Source organism: Cephus cinctus, unplaced genomic scaffold, assembly GCF_000341935.2.
Source record: "Cephus cinctus unplaced genomic scaffold, Ccin1 Ccin1_scaffold0351, whole genome shotgun sequence".
NCBI lineage: Eukaryota > Metazoa > Arthropoda > Insecta > Hymenoptera > Cephidae > Cephus > Cephus cinctus.
The window spans coordinates 234,075-253,346 of NW_014333043.1; the positions used below are offsets into that span (position 1 = coordinate 234,075).

Genomic DNA, 19,272 nt, shown 5'->3' on the forward strand with positions numbered 1-19,272 from the left:
GGGAGCGGACGGTCCGGGAAATCGATTTTCTCCTTTAACAACGAGACTTCCCGGAGCCATCGGGAACCAGGTGGAAGCAGTGCAAGGATGATGACGACTATACGGCGCCTCCTACCACCCACCCTTGTCTCTTTCTTTTTCCTCTCCTTAGGGGTTGTCCTCCTCGGTAATCCCCCTTTCACTCGAAATATGAAGTGCACGGGCCACCTCGCCTCTTTGTCGTACCCCAACAATACCCCCGACGGGAATGATGCCCAACTCCGTTCTCATAGCCGTTAACGACAGAAGCGTAGCGACCCCTCCGCGACTTGTACCTTTTACACCCTCCGCACCCTATACCTCCTAACCACCCGGCGAAACGAGATTTCGAGGGATATGCGATTTTGTCCCTACCATGTCCTGGGGCGGTTAGTCTCTGGGTCACTCTTCGAAATGGAAACGGGGTTAGTTTTGAGCCTCGGCTATGTTAAGAGCTTGCAGCCCTCTTGCTTTCAAGCGGCGCGAAGGAGAAGCCGCGTGACGATGGCATGGCATCCCTCCCGGAGCAACAATCGCCAACGGTGAAGCCCCATCCGAGATTATGGTTGTCTTTCAGCTGACAATGGCAGCGCCTTCGTCATTGTCGGAGGGTTATGAAGTGAAAAATGAAAGATAGCGGATGTTTTTTTTTTTTTTTATTACTCCCAGTTCGCCTTCTCACTCTTAGTCCGACACTTTCCGTCTTTGTCTTTCTCTCCCTGTCAAGCTCTCGTCGTCCTTCTCCCTTCTTCATTTGAAAAGCTCTCTGGCTCTCCTGCCCACCCCCTTGACACCCCTCCTCTTTCTCCCGCCCTCCCCTCCGCCTCCCGGCATTTTTCCCGGTTTAACGTTCTCTCCGGCGAATTTACAGCCTGTATATATGCTCCTGGAATTCGCGAGCCTCCATGTGTATAGAGATACACCGTGGGGTGCAGAAGGGCGGTACCACTCGAAACCTACTGTGCATCGTATGTGATGGCTATAGGTATTTTCATGGGTATTAGGCCGCGTATGGGAGGTTTAAAAGAAAGAGGGAACTCTGGAAAAAGCATGGAGAGGGCTGTTTATTTCGAAAATAATTTCGTCCGCCGGGAACGCGACTAACGCGAAAATTTATGGCGTGCACTGTGTCATATTTTAAGAGGTCGTAATCCATTTGTTTTCCCAGGACGATAAATACGTCCGTGGCAACTGTCGCTTTTCCCATGTGAAGCGCGAGAGAGCTTATTTCGCGAGCTGCGTAGTCGCGTCGCGACACCTTGGGGGATCGTGACGAGTCGACGTGTACGATGGGTACCCCGTCTTGACTGTTTACTCCGATCGTGACCTAGACCACTCGAGACCCGCGTATTACCTGTTCGAGACTTCCGTTCACCAGGGACCTTTTTTCTGTCGGGTGCCGCACCTTCATATTTTCTGATACGATTTGTCTGGCCGAAGGACGTGGAAGCTGCGACAGCAGCTGCTGTCGGAAGTTGAAATCACATGCAATCAAGATTGAAGCTTAGCTAATTTGCCAGCTCGGAGACGAATTAAAGTCCTTCCGAGTCGGAGAGTCGCTCTTGCTTCCGGTAGCCATTATCACCGGGACTAACCCTACGGCCTGATTCTGCACGGTAAAGTATAGGTCCCAGGAGCGTATATACGAGGTCCGGGGTTACTCGTGGGCCCCATTCGAACGTCAGGCTAACGAGTGCCTGTCCTATCGGCAAACCGTCTAATTGCCATATACCCAAGACGATTAGCGAACAAAGAAGGTACAGTCGGCTATTTGCGGACGCGACTGCAGCACGACGTCGCGACCTTCGCTCTCGCTGGAAACACGAAGAACGGCTCCCGGTTTCTTGCTCGTCGTCCCGTTGCGAAGCCACCTTATTCTCATTTTCTCTACTCCCCCTTTCTACCCGACGCCTCTCGCCTATCCGCGAGCCCGTAGACTCTCTCGTCTTCTCTCCTCACTTAAGCCCACTGCCATCCAGACGACGATTAACTCCATTCTACCTCTCCTCTCCCTTTCGCTTTTACGCTCAGCCCGTCCGAACGCCCTGTAGCCCAGAGCCGTCACTCTTCCTCCCCGTATACCTCGTACCGGACGCGTCATTTACGTCTCAATGAATTTTCGCCATTCGTATCGCAAACTCCCGTGGACTTTTATTATATACTTCGCTGATATATTTGCTCGCCCGGTGACGTTTAAACAAAATCTTTTATTTACGCGGCGATACTTCATTTTGAATTTCGCGCGGGCGTCACTCAAGGAACTCATTCTTGCATAAGCTATACGTTTATTTTTAAGCGTGAGTCTCTTTCGCTCTCATCGAGAAATCACTTTGGCTTCCGCCTCCGCGTTTCAAGATCGTTCGTCGAAAGCATCGCCTTTATCGAACTCTTATTACGTTATGCGTTCGATATACGCTTTCCGGTACTCTCGGCCAGCGACCAAGGAGAAAGTCAAAAATTCAACCGCCCACGATTTGTGTGGAAAAAAACGATATAACTTGAATTCAAAAATTTTTCTCAAAATCATCCAAAAGTTTCGATTCCCCGGAAAATTATATCTTTGAGCATATTCAATTTCCGCAGCCCAGACTAACGTTACGAGTAGGTGGTTCAGAAGGTAGTCATGGCTGAATATTCCAAGTGTACCTCGTATGCATATGCATAACCATAGACGTATGCATACAGGCAGATATAGATGCGGCGGCTATAAGTCACGTTGCCACAGGACGGCAGGGATCCCGGAGTCTATAGGGAAGCCAAGAACGGTTGGTTCTCTCTATAGTAACGATAGCCTTCCCTCCCTCTCTCCTCTCCGCTCCTCCGTCCTCCTCTTCACCATCTCCACCCTCTCCCACCTCTCGCATAAGCACGCCTCGGCAAAAGGTAGAGAGCCTTGCTGTGTGCCTCTCTTGTCCTATAGTCCTGGTCATCCGGGACTATAGTGGCTAAGGTGGCCCCCGTACTAAGAAGACTAAGAAGGCTAACGCTAAGGAGCCAGTTGATTCGCGACCGCCAACCAGGCAACACTCCAATCTCTTTGTCTGGCGAACGCGTGCATGTGCATATACACGCATCTATAAATAATCGTACGACTACCGAGTTCTCCAGTCGGACCGCCGACATCCTCGCCAATTCCTTATCGCCGACCCAGACGATCTTGGCCTTTGTCCTCGTCCGGTGCTTAGGATCTGCGTTTACGTCCTTTGATAACTTCACGGTCAAGGACAGCCATCGGTATACCGTCGTATCCGTCATCCTACCTTGAGATCGGTTATCGATTCCCATCGATCGATCGGCTTCAGTCGATAACTGTGATAGTCCCCTCGGTGCCTCCTCAATAAGCGTGGACGTGGAACGAAGCTTTGAGATATATCATTCGATCGAATATCACTCGACGATGATTTCAGGAACTGGCTTATGGAATGTTTTTGTGTGCGCGATCGATCGATCAAGTGCATCGGAATGATTCAGTGCGATCGTTACGAAGGATCGTCGCGCAGTGAAAATCTCAAGGTTGTCGCCGACACGATGACTTCCAGTGCAGAAATATTATAGTGGCGCCAATCGGTATTGACTGGTCGATCGAACGTTCTTGGAGTATCGGAATTTTTTTTTCCTGGCGTACCGATCGAACCGTCTCCGTTGAGATTTATAGGCGTCGGGTGCAAGACGCCTGACGTCGCCAAGTATCTAACGTCGTACCTGTAATAGTTTCTGTGTCGCTTATTCGTTCGCGGTGAAACTCTTGCAGGGATCTTTGATACCGAATAAAACTGTATATCCGTATCTTGGATCTCGTATAAATGCAGCATGGGACCAGTGTAAGAGCAATATAAGTGCGATAGAGGAGCTGTTAGATGAGCAGCTAACATCGTTAAGAAGGCGTGTGCTGCCACGGCTGAGCTTTCTCCAGACAAAATATGAGCTCTATATTTAGCACAGAAGAATTTTCGAGCACAGCATCGAAGCTAGTCTGGATACGTGCCGCGTATGGCCGCACGCGTGATTTTCGCACATGCGAATCTGATTCTCGTGGTGAGAAGTGGGACTGCTACGGGAGAGCTACGGTCTGCTCGCTTTGTGGGAGCCAGCCTAGTCGGGGGGGTCGCTACCAGTCCTAGTCGGACTGTACCTGGGGTCAGCTTTAATCCCGGCGAGGTCCCCGTGACACGGATGAAAAATGTTGATCACGAAGTACACGACGATCCTACTCCAGTCGACGAATCAGCACATCGTCAGGTGAGTCCGTAGGAGGGAAGATGAATGAGCAAGATGAGAAGATGAGAGGTAAACGTAGGAGGACGAATGATAACGAACGTGGACTCGTTCGGTCCGCTTCTGTTTATCATTAATCAGCACTCTTAATTGATACTCGGCACTCTAATTGGCAGGGAGCTTTAATTTCGACAATTAATTTTCGAGGGTATACCGGGTTGCTTCACCCCAGGGGACAGAAATTGTAAGTACACTGCTGCGGACTGAATGGATGGATTAGGTATACATATATATATGGCCTATATAGTATACACGAGGCCGCGGCAATGCCGAAGGAGAAATGGCGGAGGGGCTGTCTAAGGGCGAGATGAGAATTTCTTTGAATGCCAAGGAATAAGGATTTCGTATTCAGAAACCGTTCGATGCATATTTAAGCTTTAAATTGGTCCCGGCACCCGACATGCCAGCTACAGGCTACGCCAATGCCGTCTCCTTTACTCCGCTCGGGCTGCCTGCCGGCTGCCTAACGTTTAGGGATTATTAAATTCAGCATGAAAAACCTGAGGATTCTTGAGCGAGACTCGAGAACCCGGGGAGATTTTAAACGGGGGCCGTCTATTCTCTCCTCTCCTGCTTCTCTCCTCGCTACAGCCCGCAACCACGTGCTGAACCGTGACTCGGAATAAATTCGATAAGAATTCAGCGTGATTCCGAGGAGAGAGCAACCGAGCCAAAAAATAGAGGAGGAAGGTTGAATTTCCACTTTATCCTTCAGTCTCCTGCGAGTATCCCATTCTCTCGAGAAGCTCCTCGGAGATGAGATCCCCGCGTGTTAAATGTTCCTACAGTTTTTCTCAAGCTTCGAACTTTTGTCGCCACCTTTATTTTTATCATACCAAACTTCAGTCCCGCCACGTGCAGTTCATCCTGAACTTTCTCCACGACAGGCCAGTCCGCGAGTGTCAAGGGGATGCTGGATAGGTCCGGGTCACCTGTTCTCCTACCGGCAGACGTACTAAACCACCTCCCTTGAAGTTCTCTCTCAAGTGCCGTCTCCAGCATCCCACCGCCTCTGTAGCTATATGGCGTTCGACTAGACACTTCCTGCAGGATCAAAACGGCTTCGGGGTTCCTTATGAGAATTTTCTTTGTGTTTTCTTTCAGGCGAATAAACCTGTCACCATCCTTTCCGCTGCAACTGGGGTCCCCGTATACCGATCCCGTGGGCCTATTGTCGTGAAAACTTATTAGAAGGAACCCCGCCACTTAATAATGCCTCGAGTGTCAATATAAGAGGGCTACGAGACCTATACCTTCTTGGGATGATTCGCGTGCGGCGTCTATGCTACAAGATACATGGATGATACCAAATACCGTTTACGGGCTAGGGGCTGATCATCTCGGTATATCGGACACCCTTGTTACTCCCGTGTGCGTTTACGTCCACAAATATTTTTCACTCGCATATAGTCACCCTTATCCGTTGTAATGGTCGCGCCTTTTTTTCTTTTACTACAAGGGATGCAATTCAAGGAAGGTCCGTATATACTTCTCTACTACCCTGTGTGCGATTCTTGATTCCTTTAATTAAGCTCGGTTGAGAAAATTCTACTATAACTCCTACATCTATCTATAGGACTTTATATATATATGTATCCTGATATATAACACATGACGGTGTACCGCAATGGAAAAGCTCGTTGTAAATCTTTTTTTTCTCTTTTCTCCACTTCCTTCCTTTCTTGGCACATACTTGGAAGGACAAGGCCACTAATGAAAGGGAAAAGGAATTTATCGTCGATATAAATCGAAGCTGCTCTCTCCTTTCTCTCTCCTCGTCGCTCTGCTCTGATAGATCGTGTAATATGTTCGGAAGGATGTCGAGTCCGATACGAGCAAAAAATGAATCATGCCTTTTATTGGCTTTTCTCGTGAAGAATTGCTTTGCCATTTTGGCAGCGCCTCTCTCTCTCTCTCTCTCTCTCTTTCTCTTCGTATCCCTATCTCCCTCCTAATTCTAGTACGTATCTCTTCCTTTTCACTTTTTGTTTTATTCTCCTGTGTCCGTCTCTCTTCCTCCCTCTTTTGCCCGATCCACGGCAAACACGACGGTCGGATTAATTAAGCAGCAAGGATACACTTGACGCTGCAGGGATCCTTGCATCCTCTATGTACTAAGCGTGCCCTTTCATCGTTCACTCGGATATTCCTATAGGCGCTGATCAACCCTGTCTATGTACCAGCATTCATACATATGCCCTCTTACGTATCATCGATACGCACGTTTTATTGCTCTTTGCCGATCTTGTTGACGTACCCTTATAGAGATCATCCTATCTCGCCCACACGAGTGGATCTAGTCAATGACTTTGTATTCGTATACATGCATACGCTATGCGTAATGGGCACGAGTCTCGAGAGGTATTTGGCCTTGGTGTATCTTTCAATCTCACGGGCTCGCTGCCATTTTATTTTTGACTCGCCGTGACACTCGTGCCAAGATACCTCAAGAGCCCACGCAAAAATCACAGGTATAGCCCGAGTGCCTGCCTGTAGAAATCGACTTGAAAGGAATTGAGGCCGAAGCTACTGCTCGTCGAGTGTCCCTCCCGATATTTCGTATTTCCATTATCCGTAGGCAGGAGGCTGGATTCTGACTCGAAGCTGTGCTCGCTCGTCTGTTTCCACTGGCAACGCCGTACCGAAAAGTCTCTCTCCTTCTCTCTCGCGGAGAAGAAAAAAAAAAAAAAAAAGTTTTATCCCAGCGCACTCCGGAGCTTTCCACAAATTGCCCGAGGCAGTGCCCACCTCGGTCGCTGGTTGGCTGGGTGTCTGGCCTGGGTCACTGGCTTCCAGGGTGGCTGCCTCTGGCTGGTTACCGAGCCTACTACGCATAGGCGGACGAACGTCAATGCTTACTTTTTAATTAAAAGTTTCACATTTAAAACACCCTCTCTGACTCATTTAGCCCGGTTTGTCTCGCGGCTCCGGTGACACGATGAAAGATTCATGGCTGTCGAGCCTTATACCGGGTGACTCCTATGGTCTTTGTGTACTAACCTATACTCGGTTTTCCCATACGTCCTATAGGGACTTTTGGTTAACAGGTTATACGTGTACCCTCTGACTCTTTCTGGGTACGGGGGTGGGCTAACTCCGTAACATCCCTCCTTCCACTTTTGAGTTTTCTCCCTGGTGCGCGCAGCATCCCTTGGGCCTCAAGTTCGAGATCCTCGCGAACCGCTCTCCTGGTATTAAACCCTTGGGATAAGACCCGGCACTTTGCTCGGTACACTCGCTAATTAAATTATTCTGAAACAGCGGAGCTGCACCACCCGGACCTCCTCGTGCGTTCACGTGCACTCGCTCGTGCCCACGCGTGTCCCACGCTGCCGTCCCCTGGGCGTCCCGCGTACGTCACTCCACGAGTAGTTAAGGATCTTCTTGTACGCATGGAATATTTTCTTGGAGCAGACGCTAACCCAGTATTGTCCTTATGGTAGACCCGGTTGAATTTGAAAAAGGGATGTCCTCCTTGAGACGTCTCTGGGACATGGCTGTGTAGAGACGAAAGGAGATAATTATCTTACTCCGAATTATCTCCCGTGCTTCCCATGCAAAAAAGACCTCGAGGAATTTTCCGAGAAAGAAGTACGAAGGGTAATTTCATACGTGACGCGATTTTTCGAAAGATGGCCGACGATATCCCTTCCAGGGGGGGGGGGAGGGGCGGCGGCTCCGTTTTGACAGGGAAGAAAGAAAGAGAAACCTCAACGAGAAATGACAGATAAGCTACGGGGAAAATGGCTCGCGGGACAGAGAACAAATGGTTTGGAAGATAGCGAGAGATGCTGTAGTGCTTTTCGAACTCTTACTTCATCCTTATCTTTATCTTCTGTTCATCTTCTTCGTCGTTCCATTTCGCCCTCTACGCTTTACTCCGCTACTACACGTCGCCACTGTCATTTACCAAAGCTGCCGTCAGAGGCACTGGCATCGCCATACAGATCGGGATAGGCGCAATCCCCGTAATCGTCTGGCAGCTACAAATAAGACAACGAACGGATGCCGAGGAAATTTATCAGGCGTCGCGACGCTCCGGGAAAACTACGTCCGACCGAAACTCGCCGATAATGGACGTCGCTGGCCTCGGGAACGTAATCTCTCCTCTCTTTAACGTTATTCATTCGCCTTCCGGCATATTCCTTCTGGAAGTCTCTTGGAACTCTCTGACAATTTCATTTGGATCCGCTGATTAATGTAATGGGATACATCTGTTTTATAGGGACGAGAAAGAAAAAATATAGATATATATATCGATGATCCGACGATCGATGTCTTTATGAATTTATTTACGTAATATACGTCAGTACGTAAAGCCACATGTTTCGTTTCGTGAAAGATAAATAAAATGTAACGTGTTTTCACGTCGAGTCCTCTGTTAAATTTTGTCTGGGTTATTTAGGACGAATCCAAGACTCTTGAAGTGCCTCGTCGATATTTAACAACCTACCGGAGGAGCGTCGCGATGCCCTCGTGACTTCGGTACCTCCGTTGGGATCGATGTTAATCCCTAAAAAATTTACACCTTTTATCCAGTCACCGGTGGCTCGGGGTTCGGAATCGCGATTCGAGCTAAAATATTTTTCTTTCGGCACTTTATCCTGTCCTCGCTTTCACCCAGCCTGACCCCACCGCATGGTAGTTCCTTTCTCAAATTTATTGCTATTTTCCACCCGAGCCTCCAAACACCTGAGCCCACCCCGCAACACCCTTTGCATAATGGCCGATACTCTCGGCTTTGTATATTGGCTGAAGTCACCGATCCTCCCTCCCACGTGCCTAAGATACTTTGCATCCTTTTTACAACGTCCATTCTCCCCCCTCCGCTTCCCTCGTCTCGCGCACCGTCGACGTCTTCCACTTTAGCTGCTGTTTCTACTTTTATCTCCGATGACCCCCTATAAATAGCCGATTATTACTCATCCTCCAATAATATCTTTGAAATGGCTTTTTGTGCGGCCGTGGAAAACGAGTTCAACAAACAATACTCGAGCCGTGAATCAAGCGCGAGATTCAGGGGACTCCTTCCCATTCAATGCCATAGAAAGATGGCCCTTCGTGTAGAACACATTCTACTCGCAGATACATCCATATACGCCGAGCAACACGAAACCATCGCGTGGCTACGTTCTCGCGTTGGATGCGTCGCGACGCTTTTTTTTTCTCATCGCAATCAAAAAGCGTGACACGTAGTTAACGTATTCTTAATTATAGCTCAGACGACACATGCGAAATGCATCGGACGTCTAATTGGCCGAGGCCGTGTAGGATCGAACAAAGGAAAGAAATTACGTACTATGTATACAGTATTTATGGGTATAGTCGTATGAGCAATTTTTCTTTTAATCGTACATACGTGACGATAATTACGGTCAGGACATTTTCACTGCAGGTCGTGTACGTTCCTTTGGGACGGGTATACTACGTTCGTCGATACTTTAGCCGTTCCGGCTAAGGAAAACTCGAATGGGAAAAGTGATAAAGTTTTACGTTCCACAGCCTGTCTCGTATTGGCACCGGTGTCTGATTGCATCCACCAGTGACGTATATGCGCTACGTTCGCGGATGCCATTGCGTTTACTATATACACGTTGCAGCTGTATTGGGTCGATGTCTTTCTTTTAAGCTAAATAAGGAGAAAATGCAAAGACGTTGCAAAGCAGAGCGTATCGACGTTGCAACTATCAGTCAAATATACTCTGTCACGTAATTTTCACGTATCCGACGTTCAGTGCTCTGTGACTGGGATAACATAACGAGGAAACTAGCCTAACTGACCAACCACTAGGAACAGTGGTGTGTATATATATATATATAGTCTCGCTCTTTATATTTGTTTTCTCTGTTTCCCCTCATTTAAATTATTCCGCACTTTCCAAGTGCATCGGATGCCATTTCTCCTAACGTCGATACGCACGCTTTGATATAATCTCTAGAAATTCTCTCTCTCTCTCTCTCTCTCTCTCTCTCTCTCTCTCTCTCTCTCTTCGTCTCGTTAGTTCTCTTTCTAATGCTCTCGATTCATTCATCGGCTTTCCGATCGCACGCGATGCACGCACGTTTTACGTATGCACATATTATATGTATATATGTAAACATAGCTCGAATACCATTAGCATTATCGTTTTGGCATTGTTCGAGTTCTTCGTGGCAATAGGGAATTTGGTCTCGTGGGGAATGGCGAGTATGGAAGGTGGTTTATGTTGGTCTCCGAAGGATTAGACGAGGTGGAGAGATATTTGAGTTAAGTGAAGGTATAGAGAGAGAGAGAGAGAGAGAGAGAGAGAGAGAGAGAGAGAGAGAGAGAGAGAGAGAGAGTCTAGAATGAAATAGTAGGGTCGTCATTGCGCGTGCGTTCTAACCGAATAGCGGCGTCCCTGTCTACGGAAGATTCGAGCCCCCCCAGTCTGTCCTCGTACGCGGTTTATGCCGTCGCGACGCCAGTGCGACGTCGACGGGCGTCCCGGCCGTCCGACGCTCCCGCGTCCTCATCGTAAAGACGCGCATCAGTGGCGTCCTTGTGTGTATCTCCTTGAGTGCAATATTCTAACAGCCGTACGTCCTAAATAGCAGCTTCTGAGTTCGCCGCGTGTACGCGTTAGTAAATATTTGCCGAGACTCGAGAGGGATTTATTTTAGCGAATTTTCATAATATTATTAAATCAATTAATTTTTATCTCCTCAAAGGATTTCATGCAGCAATTACAAAGATTTAGTTGGACTTCTATTCGTTTTTGTTCTTTTCCCTTATTGTCATTGTAGAATTGTACGCGAATTGGAAAAAATCTATTTTTTTTTTAAAGTTGAATATGTACGCAATACTAACCACATGATGTAATTATACATTCATCGAATTATTTTATCGGAGAACTTTCATCGATTTAACGATAAGAAACGTTCTTCAAATCTTGATAAGCACTGTTCCGCATGATTCGTATTATTCCACGTAATTTATTGTTAGTCGTGCCTAATATACAACGTGGAGACCTTGTTCTTTTTTCCGTTCTCTCTTCTCCATCATATTCAAATGTTCATGGAGGAACTCTGTACTCTGCATCCCTGTAGCAAAGGGTGTTTCAAACTACCTGCAAAAACTTTCTCAATTGCTCCAGATATGAATCTCAGCCTGTTTCTCATATGAAAAAGATTAACAAGTCCGTACAGTCCGGTTGCGAATAACTGTCCGCGCCTGGTAGCTTTACGATATTTCGACCGATACCCAAAAGCCACACCCCGTAAATTCGAAAATAGGCGGCAGTCTCGTTTGTAATTTGAAAAATTCACACGCGACGTCGAGCCCACCCCAATTTTAAGACACGTCGTGTCGTCCGTCGCGAAGCCTGGGACGGAGAGAAGACGAAAAGAAAAAAGTAGGAAAAGAAAAATAACACGACGTGACTATCGCTCGACTATCTCGTCACTCGTAAACCTAATTTCATCCGGTCGACTTGCCTTTACCCGGTTGCACAATCCACGCGACGCTTCTTATTTCCCCATTTCTTTTATCTCTTCTCTGTCCCCACCATCGGGCACGCGTCCCTTCCTGGCTTCATTCGCTTGTTCACACACCTGTTCCAATTCAGGCACGCACGCTTCATTGCGGTGACGCAATTATTTTCAATAACAGTGCGAAATTGACTCGGGATTCACTGATTTCAAAGCGCTGGATGCTGCGGACTATATTCACGTCAGATCTGGACCACTCGAATGGAGAAACACCTGTTGTCAGAAATACTGTACGAAACTGTAGAATCGTCGATAGTAATTTTTTATATGACAAAATTTTTTAATTTTTCAAAATCAAACAATTACAACCTGTCTTTTGAATAATAATAATCAGTCGAAAATTATTCCTCTCGAGTCCCAAGTATTTGGTATTAAAATCCAGGGGCTTTGTCCAAATACTCGAAAGTGCTTGTCTGCCTTCCATTTGATGCCATTTCACTGTCCTTTATTAGCTCTTAAAATTCCTAAAGTGCCGGGAGACCCTAAACCGATTCCAAGTGATTTGAACTCGATGATCCCCGTCACAGTGGGCCCAACGGGTTACTTCGCCTAAACGAAGTGCGAGCCTCTTCGTTGACCCGTAAACTCTTTATAGCCCTTTATCGAGATCGTTTCACGAGGGTGAATAACCATGCTGCCACCGATTATAAACAACATAAACAGCGACATACTCACCCTCTACACGAATCCCAGTGCGGTGAGGAACAGCAGGGGGAACCGCACGAGCACCCGGGGTCGTTACGCTGAAATTGGCGTCAAGAGGTAAATAATTAATCACTGTGAAATCAATAATATGGATCAATCCTTTCCCCTCGTTCTTAGTATTTTTTTTTTACGAAGACGTACAACGGAGAGGTTAATAATCAAGTCATGGCGGAAAATCGATTTTAATCAACAGTTAATATGAAATATGATAGGAAAGTGGAGGACAGTCAGGTGCCCACGAAGCCCTCCAGGTTATTCTTAAGTAAGCTCCTTAACGTAAGCAGCTTAGTCTCGACTCTGTGAACGGAGCGTCGATGCGATTCGTTATTATTATTTTTTTTTACAAGGCACGAGACCTCTCGCCCTTGGCAATCTCGCGAACCACCCTACGCGGCGACCGGTGAGTGTCGCGAGAGCAACCGCCAAGCGCGACGCCCCCCTGGGTTTCCCTTTGAACAGCCCGAACAGCCCCTAGACTGAGCAGCGTGAATGCAGCGAGCAAAACGCGGAAGATTCTAATGAACGGGACTTTTTTTTTTAATTTTCATCCTCTTCGTCTCTCCTCCATTTCCTCCGGCCACCTTTAACCTCACCTCTGTTTCTCAAAGTACCCGACTGCTAGGGGGGGTCAAATGGTGCTTTAACGTCATAGCCGAAATGCCACTCTAGGGCTCTTGACGTTACGAGTGCGCTAACCACCGTGCACCCAGTACTGTTTTGAAGCTCTGCATTCGTCCTTTGTGCTTTGCACTGGTATTACATGTACGTACGTATTGCGTAACGTACTGTTGCATAAGCCCGCGCACGTGGGCATTCGGCTGAATTCATCAGGCGAATTAACCGGTGCACTTGACATTCAGTTTCATTGGTGCTTCTGTTTTCCCTCGCTTTTTGATCTTCTCGCCGGTGATAAAGACACCCGATCAGATCTTTGCCTTAGGATATTTCAAATTCAATTGAAGTACACACCCTGCACGGGCAGGGTTGTTACCTAATGTAAGACTGAAATGCTCGGTCGCCCTGACCTTTGTAGCTGGGAAAATGATTTGCAATCACCCTCCACGGTCTACTAGGGGTCGCGCGAATTCACTAAGGAGGAGCAAAGGGACAAGGCCGTGTCTCATCCAGCGGGAACGAGAAACTTTCACGAAATCAATGCGGGCCGCCCGGAAACTCTTGGGGGATGATCCGCTCTTTTCGGGTGATAACGAGGAGACGACAGGAGGGTCGGGAAGATGGGGTGGTAGATGATGAAGGAGGGAGGAGAGCACTGGGACGTTTCTATGGGGCGAGAGCTTGCGAAGGGTTGAAAGGAATATGTGAAAGAGAGAAAGAGAGGGAGAGAGGGACACAGAATGTCTCCTTTGAGGAGCAGACCAAGAATCCGTGGACCAATCGATGAATTTCCAGACGTTTCCGGACTTGTTCAAAAATTGTGCCACCCCTGTTTCTTCTCCCTCCCGGTCATCCAAGAACACTCTTGGGCCACCCTTTTAGATTCCATAGTAATGGACTCGGTGGCATCCAGTCATACGGACTGGACTACTAGGAACACGTCTACTGTCTCCACCCACGGGGCCAGACTGGAATCTAATATACCGGGTGACGTCAGACATCCACAGGGGAGAAACAGACCGTGGAGCTACTTAGTGCGTGAAGTGTCGCGTGTTACCTCGGGTAACCGAACCTCACTTCCACTTCGGTCTCACCGTGAAACCCAAGAGTCACTCTTTGGCTTCGGTTTCTCCTACCACGTATCCTCCTCTCTTTCTATCTTGTTGGTTGTATGCGCACAGTTGCCTGTAACTTCTTACCCTGCACTCTCTGCTCGCACTCTCTCTCTCTCTCTCTCTCCACTATATCTACTGTTGTATATAGTACGTACTGGTACACTTTGCATGTACAGTAGGTACGGTACACCGTATTAGACATTGCTGAGGTGCATCAAGGAAACCGGATAGTTCCTGTGGCTATGAAGTCGGCCACACTTCCACGACCTCCTGAGGGTCTTCTTAAAGAGCGCCGTTTTGCGAGATCGGCATTTTGGTAAAAGAGAGAAAGAGAGAGAGAGAGAGAGAGAGAGAGAGAGAGAGAGAGAGAGAGAGAGAGAGAGAGAGGAAGAAATTCAAGTAGGTACATGATAATTAGTATTATCGTTAAGAGTTTATTGGGGGTCAAAGAAATAATCTGGTAGAAAATGAAGATGATCACCGAACGCTGTTACTAGGAAGATTCATGATTTGGTCCTATGGGTATACGGCGTAGGAAGTGACGTAACCTGGAGATGAAAGAACTCCTAGTCTTTTACTTAAAATATGGCCTTGTTTTTCGCTTGGGAGGAACCGCAGTGGATTGGATATTAGTAGGAACTTTTTTTTCTCTTCCTACCCCCGGTCAAGAAAAATTGGAAAAGTTTTGTTTCCACTTTTACAGAGATGCCATTTACCAACTGAGTTTGGTTCTAGCGGTGCTATGATCGCTGACCGGAAAATCTCTATCGTCCGGGAACGCCTTAGATTTTTGTATCTACTCATCTCACTCGTTCCATCGCCTCTCTTGCACTCGGGTACAGTCTATGTCTCGCAGTCATTTTTCAACTTCTTAACTTCCGCTTTTTCCCTGTTCCCGTTGCCGCCGTTCTCCGCGGTGAAATAACAAGACTGAGAAGAATAGAGTCTAATGCACATCGTCTATGTCTGTCTCTCTCTAACGCGCTTAACTTCCTATATCTCCCTCTCTCTCGCACTCACGGGCGACATAGGAAACTCGAATAATTCAAGGTCCACAGACCTTTTCGCTTTGCCGGAACTTATCGCTGTGTTTACCTATCGACCATGTTTCTTCCATAGGGTTGATTTTGAACGAAACGACCCTCTCCACCGTGTACGCACGTCCTTTGCTGGTACGGACTTAACCAGGAATTTACATGCTGCTAAGACGTATTGGCTGAATTCCAATTGTAATGAGGCTACGCTGCGACGTCTGGAATTGGCTTTAGGCTAAAGCTCGCGCTTTGAATACGAAACCTGAGGAGCCGCGTAGTAGGTACAGTCTGTGCCTATCACGGTGTCTTGTTTTAACCCACTCGACGTTACTTCACTCAATCCCTCCAAGCCTCGCACGACTTTACAAGGAAAATTTCACCTCAGGAGCTTCCGTCTCGTTTCGACGCTCTGACAAACTCCTGTCCCCATCTCGTGGCGTCCTATCATTCATTGCCTATCTCATTCCCACCGGCCCGAAAGCTTTCAGGCGGCTTTTCAATTTGCGATCCGACGACAGTCTGTCACGAGCGCGTACGATTTCGCTGGTTTAGCAAGGGTTGTGCAGCCACTGTAGTCATCAGGACGTGCACGCTAAGCGGTCGGGTCATTAATACGTAAAACTGCAAGCGCCGTGCCACGTGTTGAGAACCTTCCGTCGTCATGGAAACCCCCATCTGATCTCACAGACGACCAACGCGCAACACACCCTTGGTAGCAGGAACGGCAGTGGCAGACTCCAAGGCATTCTACGGTACCACTACCATAGACTACAAGAAGAATGTCAACTGTCAAACGCACAGGACAATACATTGTACCTACCGCGCCCTCTTCGACTTCTCTGTACCCTCTGTGCGAAGCCCTCTGAAGCCACCCTTATACCGAACTACCCGTTTTTAACATGCGAGCTAACCAGAGCCAACCCCATACTCAACCCCAGTGCCATTCTAATGCACTGAACTCTGTATGACTATCGGTCTAAATCTTGTTTGACAGCGACAAGACGTCGACCCTCTTGTATAACCTTTGTTTCGATCTGTGTACTCGGCGTATAGAAGTATGCAAGTCATTTTAAGGGATGATGTTTCTTGGATCGATCGTCACTTAAAGGGATCGTAATTTTATTTCAGGAGCGATGTCTTCCTGGAACCGTATCTACAGCAGCACGGAACTGTTCAGGTGGTCAGTTCACCCAGTACACCCCCGCCCAATCCCCTCCAGCATCATCAACTTGCGCAGCTACATCATGTACAGGTACGTTCACCTCGAGTGGCTCGAGTTGGTGCTACACTTATTTATATGGTTATTTATTCGTGCGCATGCGCCTCGTAATAATCTCGTGTCGTTTCAACCGAAAGTGATTCGCCGCCCATCAGACGACTAACCAATTCCGCTTGGTCCGCGGTACCTGGCACCAGCATCCTCCCGTCGCAGACCGAGGTTGTTTCGCGTTTCCAATGTAATTTAATTTGGAATGCAGACTGACACAACGGCAGTTCCGACTAAAGGGATTAAACGGGAACGTGCGACGCGTGCTGAGCGCAGGGCTAATTGCAAATCCCTTAATTGCCCGTCACGGACAAGTTTACAACTGACGCGGAGCAACGATACTGATTACGAGAAATTTTGTTTTTTTTTTGTCCGTCACAATTGAGGTAGATAGGAAAGGAAATTGGAAAAAAAAATTTGACACCAACCGTAACACGAATATATTTATATATACCCTCCTTTAAGAACTGTCCAGTGGAAAAAAGGTATGCGTGGGGGCTCGCTACTGTATACCAACTCAGGGTCCATAGAGTGGGATTAGCATTGATATATCGACGCTAAAGCATGCGGAAATCGGACCGGTCTAACTGCGATAAAAAAAAACTGATCTGAAGTATACGTGCGACCGAACGAGAGGAGCCAGCGATCAATCTGGATCAATCAAATTGTACGGGGATATAGCGTCGAATGAATTTTAGAAAAATACCCACCTAGCCAAGGGGTGAGTGATCGCGAGTGAAGTGGGTCTCTCTGGCTGTTCGCGTAAGACAGGGAAGTTTCTCGAAGTCGAATTTTCATCACAATGAAAAATCCACTTTTGAAACATCGACTCCGGGTAACTTGAGAGTCTCGCAGGGATCGATACGCCGTTTCTACTTTGCCGCCTTCCCTATCCCTGCATTGTCTCTCATCCTTTCTTGTTATGGCGATTTCATCCTCTTCTTTCTCTCCCATCCCATCGGGTCTGGCTTTCAGGGTACAAATGTTGCAGCTCGAAATGCCCAGGCCCAATATCGTTGAGTAACGTCAGCCCCCGCGATGCGTTTCTATGGGGCGTACCGATAAAGGCTGTGCACTGTAGACGCATAGATGAGAGTGCGAGGAATGGCCGCCTAGTGGCGCTGGAATAAATCGGGAATTGGCATTGGCTGCAAATTGAGATAACCACCCTGTGCGGGAGCAGCCGTATAAAGCCCATGGGAATATAATGTGGCATTAGAGTGTATTGTCAGCGGGTCCCTGGGGAGGATTTACACCCCATGAATTGCGGCTTAAGGGGCTGATTCGCACGAAATTTCCATATTTATCCGTATACACGTAACTGCGGTGTACTATCTTCACGGTGACGTACGTATCTAGCGTGACGTTGTTACGTAATGAATTCTTAATTAGTTCCCACGATCTCGATTACATTACCATCTTATAGCGGGGAGGGTAAGATATGCGTGATCAATGTGATAACCCTATAATGAGAAGGTCACGTGATCTAAAAGCGTGAAAATCTTTCGTATGCACTTTTATCTCGATGCCCAGCTTCTTTTATCGTAAAACGAGAGTATCGCACCTGGTCCAATCTCGTTCGCTCACTCGTTCACGAGGACGGATGGAAATAGAAAATGGACCATTTCCTCAAGAAGATCATCCCACCAGTCCGATTCCCGTTCTGGAAATCGTATCCCTTTATTCCTTTCGTCTAGACGCCAGGATGACTTTCGTACAGGGTCAAAGGATTGCCGATGGCCTGTGTGCTGGCTGCTGGTAAGAGGAGATAGCGAGTAAGGTAGAAAGAGATAAATAATAAAGAAAATAATAAAACAGATGGGAAATGATACAACTTTGAAATCTTGATTCGAACACATTGAGACAACGGGGGTGCATTCTGTTCCAGAGCGAAGAGTCGTTATCGTCGGAGGGATCGGGCAGTTCAGCGGGCTCATCTGGATCATCGGAGGATTCGGGAAGTGAGGTGGCATGCGACATCACCCTCATCGAGAGACTCATCCGATCCCATCCGATTTGGTTTCTTCCTGGGATCCAGAGGGCTGGTGCCTTCCACTTGTTGCAGGGCAAGGAAGAGGGGGTGAGTATCGTCAGGAGACCTTGATTAGACCCTCAAATAATCGCATCCCTTTCGGTCTGATCCCATCCCTGTCTTCCTGTTACACACCGTCCCCCTCCGTGTCTCTTTTATACACTGGCCTATATAGTCGACTCAACCCTTGCAATCACTTCCTTCGATTCCCACCGCTGATCCCATTTTGGCTGAACTCGCCAATTCGATTTAGGTTATTTACGACAGTCTCCCTCTTCCTCCCCGCTCTCTCTCTCTCTCTCTCTCTCTCTTTCTCCTTAAAAGAACTCCCAGGTACCCACCAAGCAGTGGTAACTGCCATGTGCGCCAAATGAAATGGAGTCTCCGTCGCTTGGCAGTACCCTCGAGACATAGACTGAACTCGAGCGCAGGGGTCGCTGCCACCCGAAAGGGTTGAATTGCGTCGCAGCGTAGCACGCCGACTTTCTCCTTAAAAGAACTCCCAGGTAATTTTGGCTGAACTCGCCAATTCGATTTAGGTTATTTACGACAGTCTCCCTCTTCCTCCCCGCTCTCTCTCTCTCTCTCTCTCTCTCTTTCTCCTTAAAAGAACTCCCAGGTACCCACCAAGCAGTGGTAACTGCCATGTGCGCCAAATGAAATGGAGTCTCCGTCGCTTGGCAGTACCCTCGAGACATAGAC

At 47.8% G+C, this 19,272-nt stretch overlaps 2 protein-coding genes across 3 annotated transcripts in view; both read left to right on the forward strand.

Moving 5' to 3' along the window:
• LOC107267192 (protein sprint) overlaps positions 1-19,272 on the forward strand; it is a 66,267-nt gene that overhangs the window by 35,437 nt on the left and 11,558 nt on the right. The window contains 2 exon segments of the mRNA XM_025084417.1: positions 16,400-16,523; positions 18,427-18,618. Coding sequence (XP_024940185.1) covers positions 16,400-16,523; positions 18,427-18,618 — 316 coding nt within the window.
• On the forward strand, positions 10,718-12,434 carry LOC112494260. 2 transcript variants are annotated; one of them, XM_025084415.1, is made up of 3 exons: positions 10,718-10,851; positions 11,924-12,032; positions 12,255-12,434. In XM_025084415.1, the coding sequence occupies exons 1-3, from the start codon at positions 10,723-10,725 to the stop codon at positions 12,353-12,355; spliced, it is 339 nt and encodes a 112-aa protein (XP_024940183.1). In that variant the 5' UTR covers positions 10,718-10,722; the 3' UTR covers positions 12,356-12,434. The 2 variants fall into 2 exon arrangements, with proteins under 2 accessions (XP_024940183.1, XP_024940184.1); XM_025084416.1 differs by having other exon boundaries at positions 10,720-10,816; positions 11,958-12,032.